General features: G+C 40.4%; 1 protein-coding gene across 2 annotated transcripts in view; it reads left to right on the top strand.

Annotated features, from left to right (window-relative positions):
* The window catches only part of Secisbp2l (SECIS binding protein 2-like), a 47,581-nt gene that overhangs the window by 17,557 nt on the left and 10,130 nt on the right, over window positions 1-19,894 (top strand). Inside the window, exons 5-14 of one of the 2 annotated variants that reach the window (XM_013010156.1) lie at window positions 3,829-4,058; window positions 4,789-4,813; window positions 5,114-5,229; window positions 8,154-8,288; window positions 10,459-10,539; window positions 11,294-11,461; window positions 11,573-11,714; window positions 15,551-15,720; window positions 16,364-16,496; window positions 17,811-17,973. In XM_013010156.1, coding sequence (XP_012865610.1) covers window positions 3,829-4,058; window positions 4,789-4,813; window positions 5,114-5,229; window positions 8,154-8,288; window positions 10,459-10,539; window positions 11,294-11,461; window positions 11,573-11,714; window positions 15,551-15,720; window positions 16,364-16,496; window positions 17,811-17,973 — 1,363 coding nt within the window. The remainder of the gene's footprint in view (window positions 1-3,828; window positions 4,059-4,788; window positions 4,814-5,113; window positions 5,230-8,153; window positions 8,289-10,458; window positions 10,540-11,293; window positions 11,462-11,572; window positions 11,715-15,550; window positions 15,721-16,363; window positions 16,497-17,810; window positions 17,974-19,894) is intronic. The other variant, XM_013010157.1, reaches the window with a different exon arrangement.

Below are 19,894 nucleotides of genomic sequence, written 5' to 3' on the forward strand. Positions count from 1 at the left end.
AAGAATCTTGTAGCTATTTATTAGTTTCTATTATGAAATGCCAGTATGTGTCTCTCGTCTCTGTTTATTCTCTATGGAGTAGATATCGACCTCCTTGCTGTTGTCATTCATCCTGGTAAGCAATTCCAGGGTCAAGTGTTAGATCTTGTCTGGGCAAAATTGCTTTTTGTTTCTCTTCAGCTTCTATTCATATAAGGTCAAGGTTGAGGCCAGGTGTGGTATGACACATACCTGTATTCTGGCATTGTTGGAATCCGGGGACACATAGCAAGACATTGTCAGAAAAAGTCACACACATGGAAGCTCTTCCAAATTGAAATGAATAAAACGGCTGATGCTTTCTTTCCCTTGGGCTCTACCGCTTCCATTTTATATTCAGTCACGTAGCCTTTTACCATTTCTTAGGTCCTTTAGGAGCAGAGAGAAAGGATGCTGTTGATAGTACCTGCTGCACTGTGTGATTTGTAGAGCACACATTGACAAATGCTAGATAATTCCCAAGTTTTGATTTTGATTGTTTTTCATTGTTTTTTTGTCATTGTGACCAATTCCATATCTCTTCAGCCCTGGAATGGCTTTAAAAAAATTAACCTTCTGGGGCTGGGAAGATGGTTCAGCAGAAGAGTGCTTGCCTCGTATGCATGAGGCCCTGGGTTTGATCCCTCAGCACCACATAAACAGAAAAGGCCAGAAGTGACCTTGTGGCTCAAATGGTAGAGCGCTAGTCTTGAGCTGAGGAGCTCAGGGACAGCACCCAGGCCCAGAGTTCAAAACCCATAACTGAAAAAAAAAATTAAAAAAAAAATTAACCTTCTGTAGTGAAGTTATCATAAAGATGCCTTGTGAAGTATAAGGATTGCAAGCAGAGTGAGGAAGGCAGTGTGAGGACAACTGTATGTTATCAGTATTCTCCAGTTTGTTTTTGACCTCCAAGGATTGATTGTTGTCATTAAGAGACAGAGTTAAATAAAGACATAGAAAGAGAGTTTGTTTCTTTTGAACACAAGCCTATATTATCTAATGATATGACCAAATATAAGATAAAATACAAAATATGACACATAAGATAACCAAATATAAAGTAATATACCAAAGTTAATTCTAGTTCAGTATGCCACCAACAAACAAAATTTAAGCAAGATCTGATTTATAATAGCAACAGAAGCATAGAGTTTCTAGGAATTAGTCTTGGGGATATGAGACATAAGCAGAAAACCATAAGACCTTATTGCTGGGCCTTAACCACATCCTGTGTGCCTGTCCCATCCTGCCATGCGAGATGATGTGATACTTCAGATGTCACTTCCCCAAAGCTGCTCTGCAGACTCAGCACCACTCTCCTAACAATTCCACTAGGAAGCTTCGGGAACTTGACAAACCAATTCTAAAATTAGGAGCATAAGTCTGACATTCTTCTTAGACCAATGTCTTTCCCAAGACAGCCTTGGGAAAGAACATTTCCCCTGTATTTTAAGACTTACAAAATCACCTTAATGACTGTAGATTCATATTATTAGTACAATATGCAAGAATCTTCAAAGCATAGAAGCAGACCCCTCTGTATGTGTACAAACACATACATAGAAAATGACAGGGAAAGCATTACAGGTCTGATTTATACCTTCTCAAATCTGTTTCATTTGGATTAAGGGCTTCATGAAGAAATCCAATGGTAGAAGAAAATAGAGGTAGGTATCTTTGTGACTGCCGCTCACCAGAGAACTATTTCAAAAAATACCCATTTAATTTAAAAGGGTCCAGGTTTTGTGCCTCAGCCTGTAATAACTAGCTATGCAGGAAGGAGAGATCAGAAAGACTGAGGTCCAAGGTCAGCCCAGGCAAGAAGTGATATTCTCCATTTCAGTTAATGAACTGACATGGTGGCACATGTCTCTAAATTGTTTGGAAAGCCCTTAAATAAGAGGATCACAGTTTAAGGCTGGCTCTTTAAGACTAGGCAAAACACTATACCATACCTAAAAAATAAAGCACAAAGGGCTGGATCCATGGCTCAAGTGGTCGAACATCTTCTTAGTAAATGTGAAGTCCTGAGTTCAAACCCCAGTACTAAGAAGAAGAAGATGGAGGAGGAGGGGGAGGAGTGTAGAAGAGCAGGAGGGAAGAGAAGAGGAGGAGGAGGAGGAGGAAGAAGAAGAAAAAATAAGAAAGGAGGAGGAGGAACAGCTAGCAACGTGTATAAAGTTGTCTGCATATGTGTGAGCTATATAAGAATTCATATGGAAATAATTGTGTACCGTCCTTGGAGCTTATAGGACATAATGCCAGAGGGTACTATCTGTGCCTACAGGCCACCATTTGATAGGACTGTGGAACTCTTTCATTTGACTCATTTATCCAACCTTATGGATATGTTTAAGTGCAGTTTCTTGTTTGTAAGAGATAGGGCTGTTGATGAAAACTTTACATTGTCACAGTGCAGTTTACACAGTGAAACCCAGTGTCCACAACAACTACCAAGTCATGGAAGGCGCAGAACATATGGGGCACCAGTGGCTCACGCCTGCAATCCTCGCCACTCAGGAGGCTGAGATCTGAGGATCACGGTTCAAAGCCAGCCCAGGCAGGAAAGTCTGTGAGACTCTTATCTCCAATTAACCACCAGAAAACTGGAAGTGGCGCTGTGGCTCAAGTGGTAGAGCACTGGCTTTGAGCTGAAGAGCTCAGGTACAGTGCCCAGAGTTCAAGCCCTACTACTGACAAACAAAAATACATGAATGTGAGCTCGGTGCTGGTGTCTCATGCCTATAATCTTAATGCACTCAGGAGGCTGAACCTAAAGGTTTATTATTTGAAGCCAGCTTAGAAAGAAACGTGTTTGAGGCTCCATCTCAAAATAATCAGCAAAAAGCCAAGTTGTAGGTCAGTGGCTGAGCAAGCTTGAAGTCCACAGTTCAAACTCTGGTATTGCCAACAATAAAATAATAATGAGTAGATTCAGAAAAAAAGAAAATTTGTAATTTATTAGAAGGAAATTTATTGATGTATAGTTATAACTTGTGAAATAAAAAAACTCTTAGAAACAAGACAACTCAGAAAATGACAGGTTAAATAATACAAAAGTAATTTGTGAAAAAGCAGTACAGTGGCTAAAAGCATCAGGAAAGATGCTCAGTCTCATTATTGAGAACTCCCACACTGAACTACCTTTTTATACATAACAGAGTGGCAAGAATTATAGTCTAGGAAATGTGTCAAGTATGTGGTGAACGTGTGGATCAGTGGGAATGTTTATGTCCTGTTGGAGTATAAATTGTAGCCATCTCTGAAAATGATGTGGCATTTTCTAGTTAAGTTGAATCGGTGCATCACCTGAGACCTCATCTCCATAGAAACTTTCACATGTATACCAGGTGCCTTTTTTTTTTTCCATAGTTTATTTTCAAGACAGGGTTTTACTTTATACTTGGGGTCAGCTTGGACAGTGTATAGCAACACTGTGCTCTGTCACTGTGCTCTCTCTCTGGCTGGGGTAATAGGCATGTACCATTGCATCTAGCCTGATTGAGATGAAGTCTCAAACTTCTATGTGTGGGCTGGTCTCAAACTATGATCTCCTGATCTTTATCTCCCAAGTAGGAAGGATTATAAGCTTGTACCACTATGCCTGTCTTACTTATTTGAGTATCTTAATGATACAATAATTTATTTTCATAATAGAAACATGTAATATTAGCTTACCAGGAGTATCTTTTAGTCTTTTCAAAAGGTCACATAGTTCTCTGTACACAGTTTGTCACAATCTAATAATAATTTATTTAACAAGAATTTACTGCTCCGATCATCACCAACACTTTCCTTGTCTTGTAGATTTCCCATCAGATATTGCTAACAAGTCTCTGTCAGAGAGCACTGCCACAATGCTGTGGAAGTCCAAAGGCAGGAGGAGAAGAGCATCTCACCCCACTGCTGAGTCCTCCAGTGAGCAGGGGGCCAGCGAAGCTGACATTGACAGTGATAGCGGCTACTGCAGTCCCAAACACAACAATAACCAGCCTGCAGCCGGGGCTTTGCGTCACCCCGATGCTGGGACCATGAATGTGTGTAGCATGTCTTGTTTCCTTATTAATGGCTGCATCTATTTGTTTCTCGTGTCCTCTGCTAAATCATAGTATCTTAGTGAACAGTTCTTATAGTAATTAGATGGTTAAAATGAGGTTTATATATTTGGAATGAAAAGTATTATGAAGCAATATTCTGTCATTATAAGAAGCATGTCTGGGGCTGGGAAGGTGGCTCAGTGGTAGAGTGCTCGCCTTGCATGCATGATGCCCTGGGTTTGATTCCTCAGTACCACCTAAGCAGAAAAAGCCGGAAGTGGCGCTGTGGCTCAAGTGATAGAGCACTAGCTTGGAGCTATGGAGCTCAGGGACAGTGCCCAGGCCCAGAGTTCAAGCCCCATGACCAACCAAAAACAAACAAACATGTCTGCTGGGTGCCAGTGGCTAATAATGTCTGTAATTCTAGCTACCCAGGAGGCTGAGATCTGAGGATCACAGTTCAAAGCTTTCCCAGGCAGTAAAAGTCCCAGGGAGACTCTTATCTTTAATTAACCATTCAAAAGCTGAAAGTGGCACTGTGGCTCAAAGTGGTAGAGCATTATTCTTGAGCAAAAGAGCTCAGGGACAGTGCCCAGGCTCTGAGTTCAAACCTCACAGCCAACAACAACAAGAACAAAAAGCACGCAAAATGCTAGATTAAATGATAAAATATTTGTCAAGTATACATCTTGAGTGGAAAGTAATTATCTTTTTTTCTTTTTTCCTTTAGCATGTGGAATCATCTGTGTGTACAGGTACTTATTTTCTGCATTGGTTTTGCTATAATCTCTATCTTTTTAAGCATATAACTCACTAGGGCTACAAAACCTAAAAAATAAAGAAGATCCCACAGACATAAATCTTTGAGTAATTATACTTAATTGAAAAGTACAGTTTTAGCAAGGAAGTTGGGTGACTAACAACTGTCACTGAAAAGGTATAGAGAAAAATCTCAGTATTATATTTAACTGACTAAATTTTAGTATATAAAGCTAAGGAGCAATTAGATCTTGGCTTCTTTTCTAAGTAAAGGAATCTTTAAATATGTGTTATAGGTGGTGTAAATTGGACCAATGTAACTTGCCAGGCAACCCAGAAAAAACCTTGGATGGAAAAAAACCAGACATTTTCTAGAGGTGGAAGGCAAGCTGAACAAAGAAACAATTCCCAGGTAATTTAACTTAGGTTGGAGAAATTTGATTAGATGTGAAATGAATTACTTTTGGTTTGTGATAATGATTGTGAAAAGACAGATTCTTTAATTTTTGCGTATGTATATTGTTATTTAGAAGTAAACTATTAAGTGGCACAGTGGCTTGTGCCTGTAATCTTAAAGAGGCTGAAATGGGGAAGATGGAGGCAAGCTCGGCATAAATTTCCTGAGACCCTCTGTCAACCAGTAAAAAAAATTGGAAACATTGGTACATGCTTGTCCTCCTAGTAAATAGGAGCATTGAGATTTGAGGCTGGCCCAGGCGAAAACACAGAACCTTACTTGAAAAATAATGAAAGCAAAACTAATTGGACTCATGGCTCAAGTAGTAGAGTATTTGCCTAATAAGTGCAAGGCCCTGAATTCTCAAACTCCAGTACTGCCAAAATAAAACAAAACATTGATATCCATAATTAAGTAATAAAACAACGTGAAATGTTAAATGAAGGTGGTAAATGTATGGTGCATGTTGTACTAACTTCCTACTTTTCTGTATTTTTATTTTGTTTTTTTTGGCCAGTCATAGGGCCTGAACTCTGGGCCTGGGCACTGTCCCTCACCTCTTCAGCTCAAGGCTAGTGTTCTACCACTCGAGCCATAGCGCCACTTCTGGCTTTTTCTGCTTATGTGGTGCTGAAGAATTGAACCCAGGGCCTCTGCATGCAAGGCAAGCACTCCACCACTGAGCCACCTTCCCAGCCCTTATCTGTATTTTTAAATATTTCATTATTTTGAAGAAGGATGCCCTCAAATACTGCTGCCTCTTCCATGTCTTTTTCCTATTAATATATAAAAAAAGTAAGTGCACACTGTGCCTTAAATACTGATTTTAGCTTCGCGTCTGTGCCTTATTTGACATATTCACCTCTTTGTGTTAGTGGCAGGAAGGGGTGCCTCCGCCAAATATAGAGGCTGGGCAGCCTCCTCAAGGTCTTAGGATGGAGGTCATGAGGAGTGGGCAGGACATTCCCATGAGCCTCCAGCAACCTGTTACCTTGGGAACAAGATTACTTTTGGTAGTGCTGGGAGTTGAACTCAGGCCTCACCCTTGCTAGCTGTACCACTTGAGCCACACAGCCCCATTCCTTTTTTGCTTTAGTTATTTTTTGTATTGCCTTAATGTGAGCCAGATATCTTTGGAGGTGAGTATTGCATTATTTTTTTATCCAGGGCCAGCCTTGGATTGTAATCCTCCTTTATGATCATGTCCAGCTTTGTTTGTCGACATGAGTATCTTGTTAACTTCTTGCTAATAAAACAGTCCATGAACAGTGATCCTCTTCATTATTATTTTTATTTTTTTGGCTGGTTGCGGGGCTTGAACTCTGGGCCTAAGCATTGTTCTTGAGCTCTTCAGCTCAAAGCTAGTGCTCTACCACCTTGAGCCACAGCGTCACTTCTGGTTTTCTGGTGGTTAATTAGAGATAAGAGTCTCCTGGGGACTTGGCTGCCTGGGCTGGCTTTGAGCTACAATTCTCAGATCTCAGCCTCCCAAGTAGCTAGGATTACAGACATAAATCACCAGTGCCTGGTTGTGATCCTCTTTATGTCTGTTACCCCAGTATCTGGGATTACAGGTATGCCCCACCATACCATGTCCAGCTGAAGAAGGATTTTTATTATTTGATACTTTTTCCTAAGGGTGGGGGACGTGGGGGGGAGCGCACGCAGTAATAAAATTTATTTGGAAAATAAACTTCCAGTAGACTGAAAGTGGGTCATCTCTAGGTTGAACGTGACCCTTAAAACTATTTTTAAAAAGATATCAGACTTAAAATAGTTACATAAAAAAGTATTGTGCTATTTTCTTTGATGGCAACATCTTGCAGAACTAAAGTACAATATTCTTATCTTAAACAGGATATTTAAAATTGAAAAAGTCAAGAAAGAGAATAGAGCTGGGGACCCAGTGTTACCCTGGAGATCCTGCCGTCTTTCACTCTCCTTCCTCACCTGTCACTCCTATCCTCCAAACACCCTCTCTGCACTCACTTTCCTGGTCTGTGGTGGGGCAGGCTGGGTGTCAGTTTTGTTGCCACTTCATATATTTATCTGGCTGACTGTCCTGCTGGCGTATAGAAGTTCCAGTTAGTGGGGTTGGGAAGGTGGCTCAGTGGTAGAGCGCTTGCCTTGCATGCATGAGGCCCTGGGTTCGATTCCTCAGCACCACATAAGCAAAAAAGAAAAAAGCCAGAAGTGGCGCTGTGGCTCAAGTGGTAGAGTGCTAGCCTTGAGCTGAAGAGCTGAGGGAAAGCGCCCAGGCTCAGAGTTCAAGCCCCACAACCGGACCCAAGAAAAAAAAAAACAAAAAGAAGTGCCAGTTACTGTGACCACCCCACACCCAGGACATCCATTTGGCATTCAGATCAAGGCTCTTACGGATATATCTGGTATAGATATTCATGGAGAGGGAAAGAAGGTGAGGCTTATTAATGATAGCATTTTTAGCCAGGCGCCAGTGGCTCACACCTGAAATCCTACCTACTTAGAAGCCTGAGATCTGAGATCACTGTTCGAAGCCAGTCCAGGCAGAAAAGTCCTCATGAGACTCTTATTTCTAATTAACTACTCAGAATTGGAAGTGGAGCTGTGGCTCAAAGTGGTAGAGCACTAGCCTTGAGCAAAAAGAGCTCAGGGACTGCGCTCAGGCCCTGAATTCAAGCCCATGGCTGACCCCCTCCACTCCCACCCCCCAAAAAATCACATTTTTTATATTTTCCTTAGAATCACCTACTTGTCAGAGATTTTGGCCTCTTAAAATAAATGATGCATTTGGTGAAAATTCATTGGGTTTTTTGTACTTTTCTGAAAATGTGTTTTACTTCACCACACTGGTTGCTTAAACGTAATAAAATTTTCTTTTCCCCTGTGGGGTTACTCAGGCTGGATTCCGATGCCGAGGACATAGTACTTCTTCAGAAAGAAGACAGAATTTGCAAAAGAGACAAGATAACAAGCATTTAAACCCTAGTCAGTCCCACAGAAGTGACCCAAATTCGGAGTCTTTATATTTTGAGGTATTTTTTTTTCAAACTCTTCGTAAAGTGTTAACAGGAAAATGCTCTCACTAAGAAATTAATTTAATAAATTACAAATATTACAGTATTAGATTATAAGTTACTCAGAAGTATTGCCTGATTTTTATTTGCCTTGGTTACATATATTTTTAATGTTCATTAACTTCATTGGTGTTAGGTTTACAAGTTATGGCTCATTGGAGCACATACTGTAGATTTAGATACAGAGCTTCACTTCATGTGGACCTCATCCACTGTCAGACTTTTTCTCTTGATTTTTGTTGTTCAGTCCATTTGAGAGGTTTTTCAGAGTTGAATAGCTCAATCTAGATAATTTCTGGTACCATTTAGGAAGAAAAATGGCTATTTTCCTTAGTCTAGTAGGCAACTTATATCCTAACTGTACTGTTAAGTCATCTATGCAGCTCTTACCAACAGCCTGTTCTGCATTGATAAGGTGTCATAAGTAACATGTTAAGGTGAATAGTCAGACTTTGCTTAGGACATTGCTGTAAGTAGGGAATAGATATGTACAGACTTAATGCTTTATTGACTCTAGAATAGACACAGATCACTTTGAACATGTAGCATGGATTTTTTTTTAATTTTTTATTGTAAAGATACTATACAGAGGGTTACAGTTACATGAGCAAGATAATGAGCACACTTTGGAATGGATTTTAAAGAAAAAACAGAATTTGGTTGTGTCAGACTCCTCTGGTAATTCATTTGTGTAACTCATTTTGGAGAGATCATAAATTCTATAAAATAGATTGATAGAGATTAGAGGATGGAGATGTATAATGTGTTAGGTAAGTTTAGTAGCTGACCCAAAGGAGTTGAGAGTACATTTCAGTTACTCTATCCAAAATAGTTGTGTGTGCGTGTGTGTATGTGTGTGTTTGCGTGCGCGCGCGTTTGTGCGTGTGTGTGCTTGTGTGCTTGTGCACATGCACATCCTGGCTTTAATGCTTTAACTCAGGGCCTGGATGCTGGTTCTGAACTTATTTGCTCAAGGATAGCACTCTACCACTTGAGCCACAACTTCACTTCCGTTTTTTGTGGTTAATTGGAGATAAGAGTCTCACAGACTTTGCCCAGGCTGGCTTCAAATTATGCTCCTAACATCTTAGGCTCCTAAGTAGGTAGGATTATAGGCATGAGCCCTCAGTGCCTGGCACAGAATAGTTTTAATATATCTGTGATAGGCATTTGAACTATGATTGTTAGGATTGTGCTGCCATACTTATATCTGAAGATGTCATGGCTAGGCCTGGTGGTTCACACTTGTAATCCCAATTACCTGGGAGGCAGAAATTGGGAGGATCAAGGTTCCAGAACAGCCTGAGTAAAAGTTATGCAGACTATCTCAGTAGGTCAGGTACATTGGATGGAGCATGCCCACAGGCAGCTAGTGGGATTGAAGGGAGGATGATTGCAAAAAGCAAAAGGTTCTATCTGTAAAATAAAGCAGAAACGTCTGGGATGTGTGGCTCAAGTGATCCTATGTACTATATGGCTTCAGTGGTATAAGGCCCTGAGTTCAAACCCCAGTAATACAAGGGGGAAAAAAGTTAGTTTGAATAGAATTTTTTTAAAATTTTTCAATCTTTAATCTTACAGTTGTGTTTGGTAATGTGGAACAGTGAATGTATTAACAAAATTAATATTCAACTGTTTAAAATCTTCAACATCGGGCTGGGAAGGTGGCTCAGTGGAAGAGCACTTGCCTTGCATGCCTGAGGCCCTGGGTTCAATTCCTCAGCACCATATAAGCAAAAAGAAAAAAGCCGGAAGTGGCGCTGTGGCTCAAGTGGTAGAGCGCTAGCCTTGAGCTGAAGAGCTGAGGGACAGCACCCAGGCCCAGAGTTCAGGCCCCACGACCGAACCAAAAAAAATAAAAATAAAATCTTCAACATTATCTGTATGTGATGAAATCCAGTTTGGATCAAAATACACACACACACACAAAATACACGCGCACGCACTACACCCACACCCACACACACCACACACACACACCTCCCCAGCATGGGATAGCAGCAGGCAAGGTTTTGCATAGAAGAAGAGAGGTTTCCTTCTCAACACTGAGTTTTCTTGGCTGGGAATGAAAACTTTCTTCAGAGTTTGCTCTGACCTATTTTTACTTAAAATGTATAACTTATTTCAGGATGAAGATGGGCTTCAAGAGCTAACTGAGAATGGAAATGCTAAGGATGAGAATATTCAGCAGAAACTTTCTTCAAAAGTAGTAAGTGACTCTTTAGAACTGTAAGTGAATCATGCAAGCTATGACCTGTGGCTGTGTGTGAAGAGCTATTAAAGAGAATTAGACCCAAGGGTGTGCATGGTTTACACACAATGTGCACAAAAATCTCCTCAGTTACTATGACATTTTATTTTGGAGGGTTTGTTTTCAGTCCAGGATCTGGATAAGCATCAACTTTGGCTGTTTGCCCCCTTTCTTATCCCTTTATCTAAAATAGTCCCATCTTCTTTTTCTTTTCCCTTTCCCTTTCCCTTCCCTTCCCTTCCCTTTCTCTTTCCTTTCTCTCTCTTACCTTCCTTCCTTCCTTTCTCTCTTCCTTCCTTCCTTCCTTCCTTCCTTCCTTCCTTCCTTCCTTCCTTCCTTCTTTCCTTCTGTAACGGGGCTTGAACTCCTCAGGCCTGGGTGCTGTTAGGGAGCTCTTATGCTCAAGGCTAATGCTCTACCACTTGAGCCATAGTGCCCCTTCCAGTTCCCTGGTGGTTAGAAATAAGAGTCCCACAGATTTTCCTGTCTGGGCTAGCTTTAAACTGAGATCCTGAGATCTCAGCCTCCTGTGTAACTAGTATGACAGGTGTGAGCTACCAGCATCTGGCTTGGTCCCATCTTCTTTATGACATTGGATCCTTGAAGAGTTCAGTCCAGTTATACTACTGGCTGCCCTTCGCTCAGGCTTGTCTTTCTTTAGGATTAGACTTGTATGAGATTGCTGACAAATGTTTTTCTCTGGTTCTTACAGTTGGATGACCTACCCGAAAATTCACCCATCAATATAGTTCAGACTCCAATTCCCATTACCACCTCTGTTCCTAAGCGTGCAAAAAGCCAGAAGAAGAAAGCTTTAGCAGCAGCCCTTGCCACAGCTCAGGAATATTCAGAAATAAGTATGGAGCAAAAAAAATTACAGGTAGAGTCATTTTTAGGAACAAAGGTCATAATATTTTTTGCTACTGCCAAGCACCAGCATGACTCCTCTCCCTGTAACAAAAAAATAAATGTTTTCTTATCCATCTTGCAGGAAGCTTTATCAAAAGCAGCTGGCAAAAAGAATAAAACCCCTGTGCAGCTGGATTTAGGGGACATGCTAGCTGCCCTGGAAAAGCAACAGCAAGCCATGAAAGCACGGCAGGTCACAAACACTCGACCTCTGTCATACACAGGTAACAGCCTCCGTCCAGGCAGAGTGTTGTTTGACCTTGGAATATACATTACATAGAGGGCATCATTGCCTTTGTAGTGGGCACACACACACACACACACACTTTTTAGTTATCTGTGTTCCTTCTCTTTCCACATCAAGTCCTGTAGCACATCTGTCTATTCTTCCTTCAGAGCAGATCCATAATCTACTCACAGTTCTTTCCTCTCTCCCAAAAGTGCCTACTGCATACACGTCCTTGAGAGGCCTCTTCCCTACTACCTGCCTTTCCTGCCCCCAACCCCCAACTTTCCTTAAACCCATTGATCTTTGCAGATAAGCCAGGTAGTGTCACCCCACAGCCCAAGCCCTCCAGGAGCGCTCTATCTCACTTGGAATAAAGCCAGAGTCCCAAGGCCACATCCTGACTAACCTTACTGTTCCACTTTGCCTTCATGACCATTCTGTCCTGGAACTGCGGGCCCCATGTACCCTCATGTTCCTAGCTTGGCATCTTTTACTGTATCTTCAGTTTATAATCACCAGGTAGTTTGGCTCTGTTGACTGTTATGATGTCCAGTTTAAATTAAATGATAAACAGAAGTTTCACTCAGTTTCATGTATGTGTATGAGAAAGTGAATGTGACTTTCTACAGAAGCCATAATTTCTATGTTAACAAATACATTAACGCTGAGAAGCAGGGTTGAGTTTTCTTATGTGACAGGTGAGAGGACTATTGCTTAGTAGACGAAAAGAAAAGCAACAGTGTATAACTATAGCCCTGGGTGCAGAATGCTTAAACCTATAGCTAATTGCCATCCAGGCTAAACCTTGCTGTGAGTAACTATTAGGAAAAATAACAGTGAATTTTATTAAGCTTCCAACGAAGTTAGGCTTGTGAGAAAGGGAAAGGGACAGGAATGTGTCCCCATGGCATACTGTAGGGAATATAACTAAGAGCAGTGTTTTAGGAGAAGTTCGGCCTAATAATAGGTAAAAGCAGGGGCTCAGAAGCCAAGCTGTCTAGGTATGAATCGTGCTTCTTCTTTTTTTTTTTTTTATCGTTATTGTAGAGATGATACAGAGGGGTTTCGTTTATATGTGTCAGATAATAAGTACCTATCCTTTCATACAGTGTTAATCTGTTCCCTTATTCTATCCCATCCCCTCCCTCCCTCCCTCCCTCCCTCCCTCCCTCCCATCTTCACCCATGAGTTGTATAGTTCACTTTCATCAGTGTTCACTGCTGCACTTTTTAAAATTTTATTTTATTTTTTATTTTATTTTATGTCAGTCGTGGGGCTTGAACTCTGGGCTTGGGTGTTGTCCCTGAGCTCTTCAGCTCAAGGCAAGCACTCTACCACTTGAGCCACAGTGCCACTTCTGGTTTTCTGGTGGTTACTTGGAGATAAGAGTTTCACGGACTTTCCTGCCTGGGCTGGCTTTGAACTGTGATCCCCAGATCTCAGCCTCCTGAGTAGCAGGTAGCTAGGATTACAGGTGTGTGAGCCACTGGCGCCCAGCCTACTGCTGCACTTTTTCACCCTTTTTCCTCGGATTCTGTGCCCTACCCCCCTCCCATAGATATGCATGTGAATACACTGTATATAAAGTAAAGAATACAAAAATCTTCAGAAAAAGAAAAAACAAAGTCTTTTGCTTCTGTATCTTTGGAGTTTGTTTCAGTATGAATTATTTTTTTATAAATAGGAAATAGTACTTAGGCATTGCACCTTTGTGTGAATGTGCTCTTTTATGTGTTTCTTAGGCATTGCACCTTTGTGTGAATTGTGCTCTTTTGTGTGTTTCTTTAGGAAATCTCCTACCCTCCTAACCTTAAGTGCCAGTGCCTACTTCAGGATTGTTTTGGGGGAGTGAAAGAGACAATACATGTAAAGTGGTTAGAGAATCTGAGTGATAATCACTCAATAGATGTTAACTAATATTATGAGGAAGAAAATGTTAACCTGTGGCTTATCATCACAATATTGATTTACTTAGCAAATGGTAAAATATATAAATGTAAATATACGTAAAACATGTTATCAGAAACTCTTAGGATTACAGAGATGATTAAGATATGCTTTTGTACAAGAAGTTTATTTTGGGACTGGGAAGGTGGCTCAGTGGTAGAGCGCTTGCCTGAGGCCCTGGGTTTGATTCCTCAGCACCACATAAGCAAAAAGATAAAAGCCGGAAGTGGTGCTGTGGCTCAAGTGGTGGAGCGCTAGCCTTGAGCTGAAGAGCTGAGGGACAACGCCCAGGCCCAGAGTTCAGGCCCCAGGATCAGACTCAAAAAAAAAAAAAAAAGAAGTTTACTGGTAGAATAAGACCAATATAAATCACTAATTGAAGGTACCACCTTAGGAAATCTACTTGCCAAATTGTATGGATCTACAGCCTAGAGTGATTTATGTCCACAGAGGGTATGGTAAAGATGTTATAGAGGACTGCATAGAAGAAAGGGGGTAGTAGGGTCCTTGAAATACAGAATTGAGATTAACCTCTATCATCGATGTTTAATGTAAAGGATTGATTATGAAAAAAGCTATTGGGAAGTTCAAAAAATGAGACAGAACTGTAAGGAGTTGATAGGTTTCTAACAGTAAGTTGTGAAAACAGGTCAGATGTAACTCTAGCTCTGGCTTGGAGTGGGTAAAAAGGGCCTTGGTGACACTATACAAGATAAGATCATGGATGGAGAGTTGTGTTGACAAGAGCAAACTTGTACTTGAGATGCCAGCAGTGAGAGCCTGGTGTGTTCTTTCTGATGTGTGGTTTAGATGAGAAGTCATCAAATAGGATTGTTGAAGCTATGAAATAAGATTGTTGGAGGAAGGAAAATTTAGGGGAAAAGTGCTTAAGGACAAGACCTGTGAAAATGCTCAGATTTCAAAAGGAAGAGGAACCAAAGAAATAAACTTGAAAATGAGTAAAAAAAAAAAAAACTCTGAGAATATAATGTCACAAAAGACAAGGGAAGGATCTTGAGGAAAAGTAGTCCTTGTGCCAGATGCTGAACGAAGCTAAGAGTAGAGGTTCTCCTGCCTCATTCAGGGATTATATTGGTCAGTGGCAAAATCAGTTTCAAAAGGTAGGTGGATAGCAGTGATTTGGGAAGTGATGACAGTACAACTTGAGATGTTTAGCAGGGAAGGAAAGAGGTGTTGTAGTGCCTTAGCCTGAAGGGAAGACAGTCAAAGGAAGATCTTTGTTGGTGTACACCCCATCCCCTTCCTTCTTTAACTTGTTGCAAAGGGTCAGGAAAGAGGCTAGGAAGGAAGTTGGAAAATGTGGAAAGCAGTAAGGAACTGAGTGGGGAGAGAGGGCAGAGGTGGTTGGTGAGCCTCAGCCAAGAGTGAGGATGTCTGCCATTCCTCTCAGGTGCTTTGAGGGCTCATACTAGGTATCATCTTCCCAGGGAAGTGGCAGGCAAGCTCTGCTGGAGTGAGACAATGGAGATCAGAAGTTAAAGGGCTATGGAAGCAACTGGGAAGAGCAAATGGCAAACCCAGAAGGAGTGCGAAATGCTTGGAGGTTGAATTGTTTTTACTGAATACCAGTTGGAATGAACATTTGTGCTTGGGGGTTGCTGCAATCAGAGTAGACCTAGAAATTTACTTAGAACTTCTAAATTGGCTAGTGTTATCAACATTGTCTTCTTTGTGCTATGGGTGCTGAAAAGCTGAGTAGGAGCTGCCTCTGAGGATCCCTGAATCGCCACGTATTGCTACTTATGCTGCTCCATGGAACGAAGATGTTTTTGTTTTTGTAGATGTCTCACTGCAGGTTCTGAAAGCATGTGGAATTGGTCACAATAATAAAACTAATGTTTTTTTGTTTTGTTTTTTTTCCAGTGGTCACTGCAGGTTCTTTTCATACTAAAGACTCTACTAATAGAAAACCCTTAACGAAAAGTCAACCCTGCTTGACATCCTTTAATTCTTTGGACATTGCTTCCTCTAAAGCAAAAAAAGGGAAAGAGAAGGAGATTGCAAAACTGAAACGACCCACAGCACTTAAAAAGGTGAGCTAAAAGGTTGGGGTTTTAGCTCAGTGGAATAGCACTTGCCTGGCCAGTACAAAGCCCTGAGTTTGTTCCTCAGCTTTGGCGGGGGAGGGGGCCCTCTGAACTCTTAATCCCTGGATCTCAGTATTGATTTGTGTTGTGTATAATTGTAGGCAGACTTCTTTTTTTACTTTCATCTTCATCTATAAATTAAAGAAAATGTCTGCTTTTGTCAGCTTATAGTTTTTATTGAGAGTCAGAAGGAGATAATTTGTGCCTAAATAATTGAAAACTGAAATGCAGTCAAATAACTTGTATTTTACCTGTATATTGTATATTTTACCTTAGTCATTGTTTTGGAAACTCTTATTTGTTACTGAGGATTTAGAGAATGAAACAGTGATAGTTTGTTTAGCTGTATGTTCTCAAGCATTATTGCCTTTATTTTGTATACAGTATTTCCTTCAACTTATATTTACCATTCAAATACATTGATCATTTTGCTGGTCAGTTGGTATGCAGCCAAGTAACACCTGGCCAGGTAAAATCCTCATAGTCCTGTTTATGTAAACTACTTCATTGATATTTGGTGTACATTATAATCATTCAGTCTCTAGTGGAAGAGTGATCAGTAATTAAAGACTGTTGTAATGACTTTTAGGTTATTTTGAAAGAAAGAGAGGAAAAGAAGGGACGCTTAGCTGTGGACCACAGCATTTTGGGATCTGAGGAACCAACAGAAGTAAATTTAGATTTTATTGATGATTTGCCACAGGAGATTGTTTCCCAGGAAGGTAAGGGGTGGTGGGGTTCCCTTTTTCATCTTCTCAAGGAATATGCTGGGGTATTTCACTGCTAGCTAAGCTATAACTAGTTATGTTCCTAAGTGGAGATTGTATTCCATATTTTATATAAATTTATTTTTAAGAGAGATTTCTTTTGAAGGCAGATGGCTAAGGGGGTGGGCAACTGGTTACATAATAAGTCTGAGACATGTTTGAAGCTCAACTCCACAGTTTATAGTAACTCTTCAAAAGGTAAGATTTCACCAGTGCATGAGACTGCTTCTGAAATTTGTCTTCAGTATCATTCCTCATGAGGCTATTTTCATTGTGTAATTTTCTTTTTCACCATGAGTATAGAAATACAATGCAGAGCCCACTTGGTCAGTAATTGTCAGGTCCACACAGTAACCAGCATGTGAAATCCCAGCCAATGAGATTGAGTCCATGGAGTTAGTAACCAGCACATGTGATTTTGCAACAAATTTAAATTTTGATTTACATACACAGTAAGCTGCAGTGTTTCATTACTTGTGGAAAACAAAATTTATTTCTACGGATGTAACAGTTAGGAACCTCCTTTGTCTTCAATTTATATGATTGTATTTATGTGCAAATATTTTTTATGTGCAAATGTATTTCAGCAAATGTTTGTTGAACATCTCTGACAGGTATTTTAGTAATTAAGGAGAATTGGGAGGCTAGAGGTTGGAGCATTGAATGGGCAAGTGCTTCTATCCAAGAGGGAGACAAAATAGGTATATAACTTTGCTAATTTGAGGACTGAATATACAAATATAAGCTCATTCCCTGAGATTAGCTGTTTAGGAACGGAATGGAGGATGAGATAGATTCCCCAAATGGCATGTAAAAGTGTGGATCCCTGAGTACAGGAGCAAAGGCCAAGTAAGAGACAAACTGGTGTAGTACATGGAGAATTACAAGGTTGTGGAGAGAACTGAGCAGGATAAAATGTATTCTTGCCAGCAACCATGTAAGAAGCAGGTGTAAAAGTAGAGATGAAGGGATAGGAGGCAGGATATGGAAAGAGGTGTAGCTCTTTGTTCTTTAAATCCCCTGGGACCAGATGGGTTAGATAGCATGACCTTTTCCTACCTCCTCGGTGGAGATTTCTAGGCAGTGCTTGATTTTTAGAGTATGTATTAGTAGGTAACAAGAAGACTTCATTTTTCATGTATATGAGAAACACTAATTTGTGAGAGAAAAGTGATTCAGAAGTCAGTGGTTATTCTAAATAGTATGACTCATTATAGGGCCTTTTAGCTGAGAGGTTTCTTAATTCACCATCATCTCACATCTCCACAGATACTGGACTGAGTATGCCCAGTGATACATCGCTCTCTCCAGCAAGTCAGAACTCTCCGTACTGCATGACTCCCGTGTCACAAGGCTCTCCTGCTAGTTCTGGGATAGGCAGTCCAATGGCATCATCAACAATAACCAAAATCCACAGCAAAAGATTTAGAGAGTAAGTTGGTTTTGTTTTTTTTTTCTTCTCTCATTAGTATGATTAGATAGTTTAAAGATCTTGATTGCAATGTTACCATTGTTACTTAGTGAGTTGAGTAGGTGAAATACCAAACATCTTTAAGTTCTTTCTGGGTTTGTTAAACAGCTGGTTTTACTATATTTAAAGCATTCCCTTCTGTCAGTGTTTGTGGAGAGTAGTTTGACGATAAATATATTTTATATACTATACAATGTCTCTGCCCTAGAATCCTGGCCTTTTAAACCTTGTGTAAACACACAGTGTCATACTATTGAGTTTTTGCCCTTCCAAATGCCTTTGTTTTTTTGTGTCATTGACCTCTCAGCTCTCTAACAAATAACATGTAATAGACTTCTACTTGTATCTGAAGCCGTATTACATGAAATAAACATATCGCATGAAAGTATTACTGCTTTTATTATTTATTTACTTCTCTATCTTTTTATGAGATGAGGGCTCCATGACATGCAAGTACTCTTATTACCCTGCTATACATCTAGCTCAAACTATTTCCAAGGAACTGTTTCTGTGTTTAGGATTCAGACAACTGGGGGGGAATGTAGTACCCCATCTGTGAATGAACGACCTTAAAGTAACAGTTACTTCTGAGAAGCATTTTAGTGTAGATAAATTTGTGTGTAGATAACATTTGTGTAGATAAATTTTACCTTGGAAAACAACACATGGACATGTTCTAGGGTAAAAGTATAACCAGTTAGAGCCCAAACTAGATTGATTTGCTTTGTTCCTTCTCCTTTTCTATTGTTTTTGAACAAATACTTCTTGCTAAGCTATGAGAAGTTAATTAAATGCCAAATAACAGATGTGGAATGAGGCAAGACTTGGCGAATGAGAAACATTACATGTGCATGAAATAAACAGCTTGAAAGAAAAAAGAAGGAAGAAAATTGTATTTTTGGTGTTCTGCTCTCTAATCTTGAGTACTTAGGACAGCTCATCTTCCTTTAGGCTGTCCATTTGTGTCCTTTTTTCTGTAGTGTCATAGTGGCACTTTATTAAAACATTTTTCACATAAAACAAGATTTCCAACACTATGTTTTTGTTTTAGGAGGGAGGGTGGAGAGTTGTTTGCCCATAACAAAGGGCAGGCCACCAGTAGACATGTGCTTAGCTAGTACTAGATTGCGCGTTCTATCAGTTCTGCTTCTTAAATGCTGCTGTGGTTGAGATGAGAGCCGAGAGCTAGCACAGAGGGAAAGAGTTAACAGGAAGTATGCTTGGAGGTCTTTCCCCAGAATTGAAGTGTTGTTGTGACCCCATACTTCCATTCTGTTTTCTCATTGTAGCCATACGTAATCTCTGATGTAAACCATGTGACTTTTTACCACAAGGCCTTTTTGGTTTTGACTTAAGTTTCACTATTGAGTGTGTCTTCCATAGTTATAGATTATCAGAGCTGCTGGGGCCACCAAGGCCATCTTATCTTTATGATTGAGACTTACCTAGGCTGACAGAGGAAGTATTAATATTAGGACATTCAGGTGCAAGTTATATTTCTTACTAGAACCACATTTCTTATTTGTTGGAAAGAAATAATCTTTTATGGAAAACTTATATTTTCCATACTTTTTGTGGTTTACTTCTTTTTTTTTTGTCGGTCGTGGGGCTTGAACTCTGGGTCTGGGCGCTGTCCCTCGGCTCTTCAGCTCAAGGCGACACTCTACCACTTGAGCTACAGCGCCACTTCCAGTTTTCTGGTGGTTTATTGGAGATAAGAGTCTCGCAGTCTCTCCTGCCCTGGGCTGGCTTTGAACCGCGATCCTCAGATCTCAGCCTCCTGAGTAGCTAGGATTACAGGCGTGAGCCACCAGCGCCCGGCTGTGGTTTACTTCTTATATTATCTTTTAAGTTGTTATACAAAGGTGTTTCAATTCAACAT

The sequence above is a fragment of the Dipodomys ordii genome, unplaced genomic scaffold (assembly GCF_000151885.1).
Source record: "Dipodomys ordii isolate 6190 unplaced genomic scaffold, Dord_2.0 Scaffold11, whole genome shotgun sequence".
In the NCBI taxonomy this organism is placed as follows: Eukaryota; Metazoa; Chordata; class Mammalia; order Rodentia; family Heteromyidae; genus Dipodomys; species Dipodomys ordii.